Source organism: Liolophura sinensis, chromosome 1 (genome assembly GCF_032854445.1).
Source record: "Liolophura sinensis isolate JHLJ2023 chromosome 1, CUHK_Ljap_v2, whole genome shotgun sequence".
NCBI lineage: Eukaryota > Metazoa > Mollusca > Polyplacophora > Chitonida > Chitonidae > Liolophura > Liolophura sinensis.
The window spans coordinates 32,302,912-32,314,614 of record NC_088295.1 but is presented as its reverse complement, the minus strand read 5'-3'; the positions used below and the strand labels follow the sequence as shown (position 1 = coordinate 32,314,614).

The window sequence follows — 11,703 nt, the reverse complement described above, 5'->3', positions numbered from 1 at the left end:
GTTTATGTATGGAGGAATTAAGCTGATCGACTAAAGCCTAGAAAAATGCTACCGCAATTCACTCATCGGCCTAACAAACCTCCTAACTTAATACAACAGCCTCACGAGCGGTACAAGGGATGGACTATAGTACATATATGCGGCATAATTTATCGGGTAGACAGACAAAAAGACTTTTTAAAGGAAAACTTTCGTAGAAAAAAAGACAGCCATGGCTTGTTACCAGTCTGGTCAAATATACCTTATCCGTAATTTTACTGCAACTGTTGTCTGGATGTAACCACCATGAAGGTGTGAAACAGTGTATGTTGTTTATACAGCCCCTTGGCCTATATAAAAGACTATAGAGTAAAGCAGGAAGGGAACATTTTCAACCCAAACAAGTCGTTTCCTATCTGCGTAAGAACAACTTTTTCTCTGTTACCCCAAAATGCTTACGTTTTTAGTAGCTCAACTAAACTGTGAATTAAAAAAGACAAGACAATTAAGGGTTTATCCCCTCGTCTGAGTTTTGGGGAGTTAAAATCTCTTTTCTCGTTTTTCAATGATGGACAGGAGTGGCAGTTGTGTAAAAAAAACCTATAGGATGGCAGGTGCTCGTATGCTATGTTGCTGAACAGCTAATAGGCCTATATTAGGCTATATTAGCGCAAGCCAATGTGTTTTTACATTGGTTACGTGTAAAGGTTAATTTTGAAATCTACATTAACTTGTGAAGCAAATTTACCAGGTGTATTCTAATCCTAAATTAACAGACAACAAAATAAAGGGTAAACGATGTTTTATGTACAATTAGGTGTATCTACGCGTGCTTCACTCGTACAAAGATTTTCTGCCCAAAATACTTTTCAGTCTATGTGTAACGGTACAAACGTTTCAATGCATGCCTGTTCTGGTCTCAGCTTCGCTTACACATGAATTATACCTGTTTATTTGTTGTTTTACGCCAGTCAACTTACCACCGGTGAGTTTATGGGTAAGATAAAACAGGAATACTCGTGGTAAACTGAAACCACTGACCTTTGACACGATGCTTTCCGACTTGTATACAGACTTGCTGTATACCGAAGGAGAGTAAATGGTTTTCAACGAGAGCATGACAATGTGCAAACGGCCAGAAGAGCGCCACAGACAGCGTATAGTTTCGCCCAGTCCCCTCGAACCATGCCTGGGAGCGAGGTAATCTCTGTCCAAAAACGTTCCGACCAAGCCGTTGCAACAGCGATTGGGAGCCACGTACCTCATACCACTGAAAACCATATCCTGCGCCAAAATAACCTGGTCCCGAGACATTTATCCAGCACGCAAGATTATGTTACCGTTTAATATCCGACAATCTGTAAGATCGGCTATTTCCCTTGGTGATCAGAGAGATGAGACCACATCGACCCCCCCCCCCCCCAACCCTCGAAAGATTTTTTATAAGATCCACATGTTTTGCAATACAAAGTTCACCACTTGGGAGATGGCTCTAGGTCTATTGAACAACGCTTGATTGTAGACACCAGATCACATCAGTTGCGCAAAAGTTATTCGATTTATTTAATTTGGTCAAATCAAACGCAGAACTCCATTCATATATAAACAATGGCGGTCAGTCTAGGTGGAGGAGACGGGAGTTCCAGGAATACACCACAGACTTTCTGCGATTTACTTGCGAATTCTCTCACGACAAGTGACAATGGTTATATTAGTGGGCGGTTTGCAGTCTTCGAAGTACCTCATGTATGACTGCACGAGAGAAAACCGTTGACCGCTTATTAAGCCGCAAACGACGAAACCAGGAGAAGCTAAAAAAAATCCCTGTCCAAGAATGGCATTATTGAAGCTTTGTGTTGTTAAGCCAGGGATAAACTTTAGTCCACATGAAAGTGTTATTTAAACCTGCTTTGCAAATGCAATGCGACTGCATGGGATTAATACTGTGCAGTGGAGTTTCTTCTACGTCACCTGGCCCTGGAATGGTAGCAGCAGATGTATATCATGCCTGACCCCGGACGTATAATTTTGTCAAAATGTCTTAAGGGCCGGTAAAGGGAAACCACAGAAATGTACTAAGAGCGTGTCATATACGTCCCAACATATCTGTCTTGGTAATAGATGGTACATGGAATACTCCGACAGCTTCCATAAATTACCAAGTTTTGTGAATGTGACATACTGGTATACCCTTAATAAATAAAAGAAGAGATTTCGACATAAAGTGTCTAATGTTTGCTAATGAACAGAATATTGGGGTACGAAACTTAATGGGAGGTCACTTTAAATGAAAACTTTGGTGCAGGCTTACAGAAATGGCCTTGAGTTCTAGCACCTTTCCACAAACGGAAAATGCCCTAAAAGTTTCGATTCAAAAGTACATCTCACGACGTTTATCATACATGCTATCCAGCTTTGAAGCATCTCGGACGGCATAACCTTATGACCCTCCCTATTAAAAATACACCTGTGAAGTGATGTTTCTTTCACACAGACTAATACCAGGCTTAACCTGTGTTCTACAATAGGCTTCGCGGCTTGGACCAAAGCTGATACTTTAACCACGATATATTAGTACTGATACTAATAAATTAACCTGAATGCTTGGTTTGGCTGCTTTCTGTATACTGTTTTTAAGCCAGTACTGGATCACCTGACTAACCTTTTGGTGGGAAGCCACATGTATTGCTATAGCCAATCTGTCAAGGCAAAGATTCAAACAGAACTGAGGAGTTTGAAGGCTAATGGATGTAAATATTGTACTTTCAATCAGTCATCATTTATGTCAGTACAAAATGAAGCCTACAAAAATACGACCAGGCTATAGTCAAATATTACATCTAAATTTTGTTTTATTTACATTTTAAATATATGTAACAGATGCTATTGAAAACAACTATTACGGTAGATTATATTCCGTCTGATGATTGTAGGCTCTATGTACACAACTTAATTTATGTTAACAGTTCAAAAACTTCATATCCTTATATAAGACAACAAAATAATATAAATTACTGCATGGCAACACACTTATACTTTATTTCAAAATACAATACTTGCAAGCATCAATGTCGGATGAATAACATAGGCCGATAACAAACCCTGTTGTTTAACATTACTGGATGGGCCTGTCATACTCCTGTATAGTGCATGGCCTGTTTGCTTTACATCACTGCCAGCGCCATGCAACCGGCTTGTTTCAGCTCAACCTGACCACTAATGGTTTTTACGTGTTCCCACTGATCTGTGTTCAACATTCATCCAAGAAAATGTTTCACTTTGGATAAATGGAAATGCAAATGTATAAAGGTTGAGACAGGGATAATATTTCTTCTGACATAGCTTCCTGTCTCATCTCCAATGACTTTGCTGTTACCTATGCTTTCTGTACAAAATTTGCCAATCGTAGCAGTGGTGTAAAGTTGGCATAACGCATGCCCTGCGAGGAGTATGCGGGTTTGTAGGTATGGAAGTCAAGTCAAGTCAAGTCAAGGGAGATAATGCACAAGTCACAATCATGGGCGATAACTGTGTAGTCAGTCAATAGAGTCTGGTCAGGACCTTCTTGATTCACTCTTCTCCTCTATCCCAGCCATTACCACAGGATGAATAACAGAGAAAAATGAGAGATTCAAACCAGAAGGAACATAAAACATTATGATTCATGTTTGCATCTGTAATATGTGTTCACTCAAAGAGGCGGGCGTGTTTTCTCGCGCAGACTGTCTAGGGGAGAAATGGGCCGAAGGTTCCACAGATAACGTCAGCTCAAAGGGATCAGCGTTGTTTGAGGACACCTTCAGGCGATCTTCTGCAAGAAAAACAAGTTCATGGACTGTCAGATATTCAAAATTTTATTTTCAATTTTCTTCAGGTTAAGATAAAAACAGGTACACATACATACAATTCACTAACGTTCAAAGAAATACATGAATTCAAGTCACAAATTGAATACAGAGAAACATCAAAAAGAAAAAGAAGAAAAACAGTCATGCCAGAATGAGTGTGGTGAACTGCATCATTGGTGCATAACTACGGATTTTTCTACTAGGCGCACCCTCAAGAGACATATACACGTATGACAATGTATATCTTACCAACAGGTTTTTCAGAATTTGCACTTGTCGCAATCTCCTTCCACGATGTCATATATCTATAAAAGGGAAATAATTATGCACAAGATAAATAATAATCCAATACATAAAGGGCTTCTGAAGGACATATAACATAAATGAGTTACCCAAAATTATACTACAACCTTTAAGGTTACGACTGATTAAGTGTTAAATGCAGCACTCAAAAATGTACATGTATTTCACTTAAGTGGCAGCAGTCAGTCTCATTGGAGAAGAAAACCTCTGGCAGTTGGCAAGAAACTGACCAACTTTCCCACTGGTGATGCACAAATTTTTGACAATGAGCAAGCTCATTTAATAACTTATTTAATTACACATGTGCATGTGGTTTATGAGCTATAGCATTACATCTGAGCACAACTCCTCATAGCCAGCAATTGTCGATTTGCACCACATCTAGGTTTACACGTAAAGTATAAACAAATGTCAACAATGGTATCTATTCCCAAAACAATTACATGTGCATTAAACTTTCCTTTCATTGTATTTCCAGTGACACAGGTCTAATTAAGTGCAAAATCCCTGAAATTCTAGCTACAGTTCTTTTTTTCAATACACGTTTAGAATCAGCCAAAATGGTAACAATGTGCTGTAAAACATATCAGACAAGAATGAGGTGTGGTAAGATGGAAAGTTGAAAAAAGAACATGAAGTTGTTAAGTATGTGATATCTTACTCCTCAAAGTTGAGACTGGTTGTCCAGTCCAGGAGTTCGTCCACTTCCCATTCCTCCAGAGCGTCAAATCCTTCCCGATCTACAGTGGCCACCATCCCTGCTGCAGCACCCTCTATCAACCGGATTGTCTCCTTGTCCTCAGATTTCGCCTTCAATAATCCGTCTTTGTACCTGGCAGCATGTCCAATGTGCAAGTCATTATGAGCTTGTAAGTGAAGCACAGTTAATATAACCAGTACAAGAAAAAACAGGTTTGTTTTAGTGAATGACTGTGTATTCCTATGTAAAAAAAATAATTAATAAGTAAATAGAAAACATGAAAAACAAACCCCACAAAATAGATGCTTACATATTTTTCATCCATTGTATTTTCTTAGCCTTCTTTTTCTTTTCCAAATCTTGTCTTCTCTGAAGCTACAACACAAAACAGAAGAATAAAACAGATCAATTAAACATAATTGCTTCAGTGGACACCATCCATACAGGCCACTCAGGAATTACTGCAAAATGCAATTCCAGAAGCTTGTAAAGGCCTTAAAATGATACTTGCCAACACTTAAATTATTTTTTAAAACCCAATTGTTAATTAACAAATTTCACAAGAAACTCTTACAAGGCCATATAAGGTGGATGAATCAATCAGAATCAAACCAAAAGCATCACTTGAAAGACGCAAAATCTTAGGCGAAAATACAATACCTACTTTTGTATTTTGAAACAGGTATTATTCACCACACCCTGATATTATACAATGCTTCTGTTCATGAACTTCCTTCATAATAGACTAGTTACTAGTTCAATTACTGTGGGAGTACATAAACAGAATCGGTTTGCAAAGAAAACCTACCATTACGTACTTTCTAAAGTTACAAAAAAGGACAGCACTGTACATGTAAGTATAAGTATGTAATGCCTTTGCACTTAGATGTATGAGATGGTCTGTGACATTTCAAAAATTTCAAAAGATCTACATGCATATCACATGCATATCAGAGTTTTACACTTGAAACTCAGAGAACTTCCATTTAAACCACAAATATGCATACTTATAACAGCAGTACCTTGTTATGATGGAAATTAATCTTCTTCCTGGAGGACTCCCAGGTCAGAGGATCATTCATGATATGCTGTATCAGTCGATCTGACACCTGTCTCCACCCATTGTTCTCCACTCTCTCATACCAACCTTCTTTGTCTGGACGAATGATTACAGACAATGTCAAACAATGGCTTATATTTAAGTATGTGCACTAAAGTGAATTATGTACATTTACTGTACAAGAGGGGTGATCTGACATTAAAAAATAAAGCTGGACAGAACGCTGATAACCTGACCAGTTTTGTCCATGCCATTTAACCCCACCTTTTTTTTTTTCTTTTTTTTTTATTATAGGTTGAGGGGCCTCCGTGGCTCAGTTGGTTAGCGCGCTAGCGCAGTGTAATGACCCAGGAGCCTCTCACTAATGCAGTCGCTGCGAGTTCAAGTACAGCTAATGCTGGCTTCCTCTCCGGCCGTACGTGGAAAGGTCTGCAAACAACCTGCGGATGGCCGTGGGTTTCCGCCGGGCTCTGCCCGGTTTCCTCCCACCATAATGCTGGCTGCCGTTGTATAAGTGAAATATTCTTGAGTATGGTGTAATATGGTGTAAAACACCAATCAAATAAATAAATAAATAAATATTATAGGTTGGGTCTTTTGAAAGAATGAATGATTATTGTTTAATGCCACATTGGCAGTACTTCAGCCATATGGTGGCGAGAACAAGGTGAAAACACAAGGCGGTTAAGGTATACGATATCATACTGAGAACATCAAAAATAAAACAAAGTTCAGACATGTTCAAAATCAGATAAGAAAAAAAAAACAAATCAGTTAAAACTTGAAGACCAGCATATTTTAAAAAAAGTATATGAAGAAATCTATATATATATATATAACTTTCAATCTATTAAGATTTATGACAATTAAAATTTATACTCTATGATATAGGCCACTGGCCTATATCAAATAATTTGTGACAATATCGCCAGCGATGCCGTCAAATAAATCATATAAAGAGTTGATTGTGTAGAATCACTGCCGAACATGGGCAAAGTCTACACAGTCAACCAAGATATGTTTGATGCCATACTGTGCATCACATCCAACACACTCGTAGTCATCCAACACCCATGTAGTATAAAATTGTGTGTTAGACGAGAATGCCCAGTATGACACCTTGTTACAACTGAGTTGTCCCCTGCTAACCAGAAATTCATATATACCTACAAAATAACTTACCTATCTTAATCGTGTTAGTTTTGTTGTTTATGTCTTTTATATTGATCTTTTTAGCTGCAGGTTTGGTATAGTCCTTTGGGCTGTTGGCACACATGTCTATTATGGGCCGATGGGTGAAGATCTTGTAGTAGATATTAGGTGGGAATTTAGTCTGAAAATAAAAACATAAACAAGCACGTTTAATATTAAAAATTTGCTCTTTTAGAGGAAAAAAAATGTCATAACATAATATTTTTTTTGTGCTGAAACCTACATTTTCCCCGCAGGATATCATCCTACCTCCTAACAAAGCTCACAACACTTTTCTTTGATCAACAGAACTATTACAATCAGTTAAAACGTGCAAATTAGTTATGGGCAAAATTTTAGGCCATTTACCACATTACAAATAAAAACGTCTATATAGTTTTCATATAGATCTGCCCATACTTACACCAGCCAAACGAAAGCGGACATGAACACCTAACCCAGGGTCCAGTAATTTGGCCTCATTAGGGTTGATGCAGCGCAGCATTAGACTGGGCTCTCCTCGTGTTTTGAAGTTAATAAGATCACGATAGTACCTGTACACCTGTATATCCTGAAATTACAAACGCCTGTCTTCAATCTTGTATTTCTTACATTGTACTGTGAGAAACGAAATGAATGATGAAAATACGAAGAAGACAAATGAAACTCAGAAGGAAGCATGATATATCAGTGAGCTATATCTATAACTTAACCCTGTTGTGAACTGTTGTGTTGTTATCATTACAATAAGATCACATAACAATGAGTTTGTTTAAATAACAGAATTATGTTATTGGCAAAAGATTTGCCCTTTAATATATGTATTTAAATATATAAAAGGTTAAATATTATACTGTTGGAAATGTTTCACGTTATATGCTAACGTGGTCTGATATAGACTTTGAAGAAGCTGAAATGAGCCCAGGGTGAGCATTAACATATCGTCCAGTCAAATACCAGAAGACATCCTTATTTGAAGTCATTCTACCCTAATTCCTCAACCTTTTTGCATATGAAAGAGCAACTTTCAGTGCAAATTGTGCACATTTATAAAAAAAAACAAATTTCGCAACAAAACTACATTGGTTGGATTGGCCAATTTAAGGGCTTCAGAAAAAGTTCAATTTTGTCAATCTACACAGAATAATGCCTCCAGAATATCTTTGAATAAACACCTTGCATGTGAAAAGGTTGAACAATTACAATAGATCCAGTTACACCACAATTTGAACTTGTGATTGAACCTTCAAAAGGTATATCCCTTAATGTTTCGAGTGTACAGAAAGAAGAGAGTTTAGGTAAAGGTTTGGGACATCAGATTATTCTTCATTCTTTGCAGAATAAACTCACAATATGTCTTCTCCAGGTCCTCTGTATAATACTGGCAGCCTCAGCAGGGGTAAGGACAATTTTACACTTTGGCGTAGAGGGAGGAGCTGATTTATCCCCTTCTTGAATTTGCTTTTCACTGTCAGCTTTCATCCTCATTCTCTTCCACCAGTTTTGTATAAAATTGACACAGAACTCATCAAATCTTTATGAAAAGAAAAGAAAGAAATTTCAGATAAACCACATGTGATGTCATATGCAGGGTCACATGCAAGCAATTTCCCATACCCATTATGGGGGCCACAATTAATCCAATGGTCAAAAAAGCCTAAATCAACAAGAGAAAAAATTTAAAATTTGTTCATTTCATGCTGTAAATACTAGTATGTAAATTAATATTGCTTATTTGCCAATCACTTCCTCTTACATCTCATAACATACTTAGCCTAATATTAAATATTTTTCAACTGATTTCTTGGTTTAAGCCTAAATTAAGAAGCTGTATTTGACACTGAAGTGCGAATTCCATAAACATCTTTGTATAACTGCATATGGATTCAGAAAGAGACATGCATGCTGTAACGGAAAAGGTTTTTTTTAGGTTTGTTCATTTTAGGTACGACTGAGCTCTATAAACTATTCCTCTTGTGGATAGATAAAATTCTAACATTGCATGTGTTAGTGATTCGCTTAACCTAGGGCCTGGTTGTAAGATGACATTGAAGTCCAGCAGCTGTACAAAGTTTTTAAATTTTACTTACAAAGCAATTTCTGAGTTTGGTGCCTTGGCTTTTCTCATGTTGATAACATAATTTTTGTAATACTGCTCCAATCGAAGCCGGGCTTTTGACTTTTTGGGCTGAAATAAAGAAAATGGCATGAATAGGGAGAAAAAAAATTGTCTTCTATTATAAAAGCACTAATATAGCCAATAAATACAATGGTAATCTTTCAATTTTTTTTTTATACATGTAAAATGACAGGTGGCAAGACCAAAATACATACCAAGATAGACAATCGAAGCTCTGATTTAGTGATAAAATCAACCAACTAACTTTTTTTTATCATAACCCACACTTCAGAAACATTCTAAATATTTTCGTTTACACACAAAATGTGACTAAAATTGCCATCCTGAATTCCAGATTGTCTAGACATCACCACAAAAAGTACACTCCAACATTATTATTATTTTGCAGCCTTAGATATGCATTTCCATGTGGATCAAGCATGTCTTCAATGCAAAACTTTGGCAACCAAGTAGTAAAACTCACACGTGAGAAGTCATACAGTCTGGCCACGTGGTGTTGGCTTCCTCCATACACAGCCACATTACTGACACGTGGTCCGCAGATATCAAACAACTTACATCTGCAAAGGAAATAAAAGACAAGCAAATTTACACATTTATCCCTTAATTAAGTACTGACAACATCCTTAAAAAATGCACAGTTACCGCATGATGACCTACAGTGAACCAACAGAACTTCATGATTATTACACTGTACTTAACACAAAGGAATAAAACATGCAACGTATGTGAGATTTCAAAAAATTAGAACTTGGTTAATACAATACAGCGCTCACCTTGATCTATAACCTCTCCAAACTCTCTGGATTTCTATTGTAGCACTGATTTTGCCATCATCACTCCGTGGCTGAAGTTTGATTAATTCCTATCAAACATAATATTCATTTACCAATCAGTATCAGAAATCAAATATCTTGAAAAAAAGAAGAAAAAAAACAAAACATACAGATCATACTGTTTATTAGTACTGACAGAAGTCTATTAACAGACTTCTGGTACTGATTAATCTGTTCATGAGGCCTTATCACAGGTACAAAGTATGTTTCAACCATTAGTGCATGTCCCAATTTTCTGAACTGACTTTTGCAATATTTCAAAAGTTAGATAGAGTTGTTTGCAACCACTCTTACCTGGCGCCTGAATTTTCCTCCAGAAGATAGTTTTAGTGCTTTAAAATGTGTTCCCTCTGAAACACAATACACGTATGATGAAATATTCTCCATAAAAACAACATATATGATACAATATTTAAGAAAGATAAATACCTGTACGTCCATATCATACAAGCCACCAGATTTATCCTAAATCAGTTAAACATTTATGTCCACAACATATGCTCTACATGATTTTTGTTACATTGATGGTCTTGACTATGCTATACATTATTGAAGTACATAAATCATTTGTGATAAAGAAAATCATGGACACAGGATAAATCATTAAGCCCCTCAACAATTAAACCTCTCAACCTACATCTAAACCAGCATGAAATGAGATGCATATATGTAACTTCACTGGTCAAGATGTTGCGGTCTCCATTAAGAGTGCATCAGATCACTTAGCAATTAGGATCATAGAGCTGTCAACCCAGATAGAACAAAAAATGTAAGAAAACAACACAGCCTGGGTCCCACCAGGGCTGCAGAGCCCAGATGCTGGGAAATTCCTGGTATGTGTCTATGAGGACAATACCCATAAAGGGAATGGTTTGGAGTATTTTTACCTATGTATTGGACGCTTTAGCTCACAATTTAATAGTTACACATGTTTTGTCATTATTGGTATGTAATGAAAACTTCATACAAAAACATTGTGAAACATTTCTGTGTGAAACAAAAGTTAAATTAAATACTGGGAGAATGTGACATTTTATTTAAATATCGTGACACTCACGCCAAAAACGTGAGAGTCGACAGGTATGGGAATGGGATCCTCATCATCCAGTCCTGCATAATATTCGACACAGCAATAATTAAAACTTTCATTTGCTATTACAACTGTTCTGAGAAATAAAATTGATTCTGCATATTATCAAAGCCACAAACTCTTACCTTTTAATTGTGACTTATCTACTATATCTTTTAAGACGTGTGATGGTATATCCTCAAACATCGTGGCAGTTTTGTTTGTTTACTTCATCGAGTTCATGATAATTTCTTGCAATCAGGTCATTATGAAATGGGTCGGCTGTACATGTACTTTAACCTTGTCACCTTAGAAACACCGACACAAAATATTTCTTTAAGCAAACTGTCACTGATAAATGCATCATATCAAGTGCCAACGTTTTTTTCCCGGACAAGTACTGGCGCACACTGACATGAATTCTTGGTTGCTAATTCAAACTGTCATGGCCACCTGAGAAACGAAAGCGCACATTATTACCCCAACGCAGAGAAGAGCTCTACTCAAGAAAGATAACTTTGTTGGCATTAAATTCTCTGGAATCAGGCGCAAATAGAGACTGGTTAATCATGTATCA

At 37.0% G+C, this 11,703-nt stretch overlaps 1 protein-coding gene across 1 annotated transcript; it reads right to left on the bottom strand.

Moving 5' to 3' along the window:
• Positions 1–2,902: 2,902 nt before the first annotated feature.
• On the bottom strand, positions 2,903–11,568 carry LOC135482107 (protein MFI-like). Its single transcript, XM_064761947.1, has 13 exons — positions 11,273–11,568; positions 10,352–10,407; positions 9,998–10,086; positions 9,685–9,781; positions 9,172–9,269; positions 8,432–8,615; positions 7,506–7,652; positions 7,073–7,223; positions 5,853–5,986; positions 5,141–5,205; positions 4,792–4,962; positions 4,077–4,132; positions 2,903–3,790 (listed from the first exon to the last, which is right to left on the bottom strand). Exons 1-13 carry the CDS (start codon positions 11,331–11,333, stop codon positions 3,642–3,644), a joined length of 1,458 nt encoding a protein of 485 aa, XP_064618017.1. The 5' UTR covers positions 11,334–11,568; the 3' UTR covers positions 2,903–3,641.
• Between the last annotated feature and the right edge of the window lie 135 nt (positions 11,569–11,703).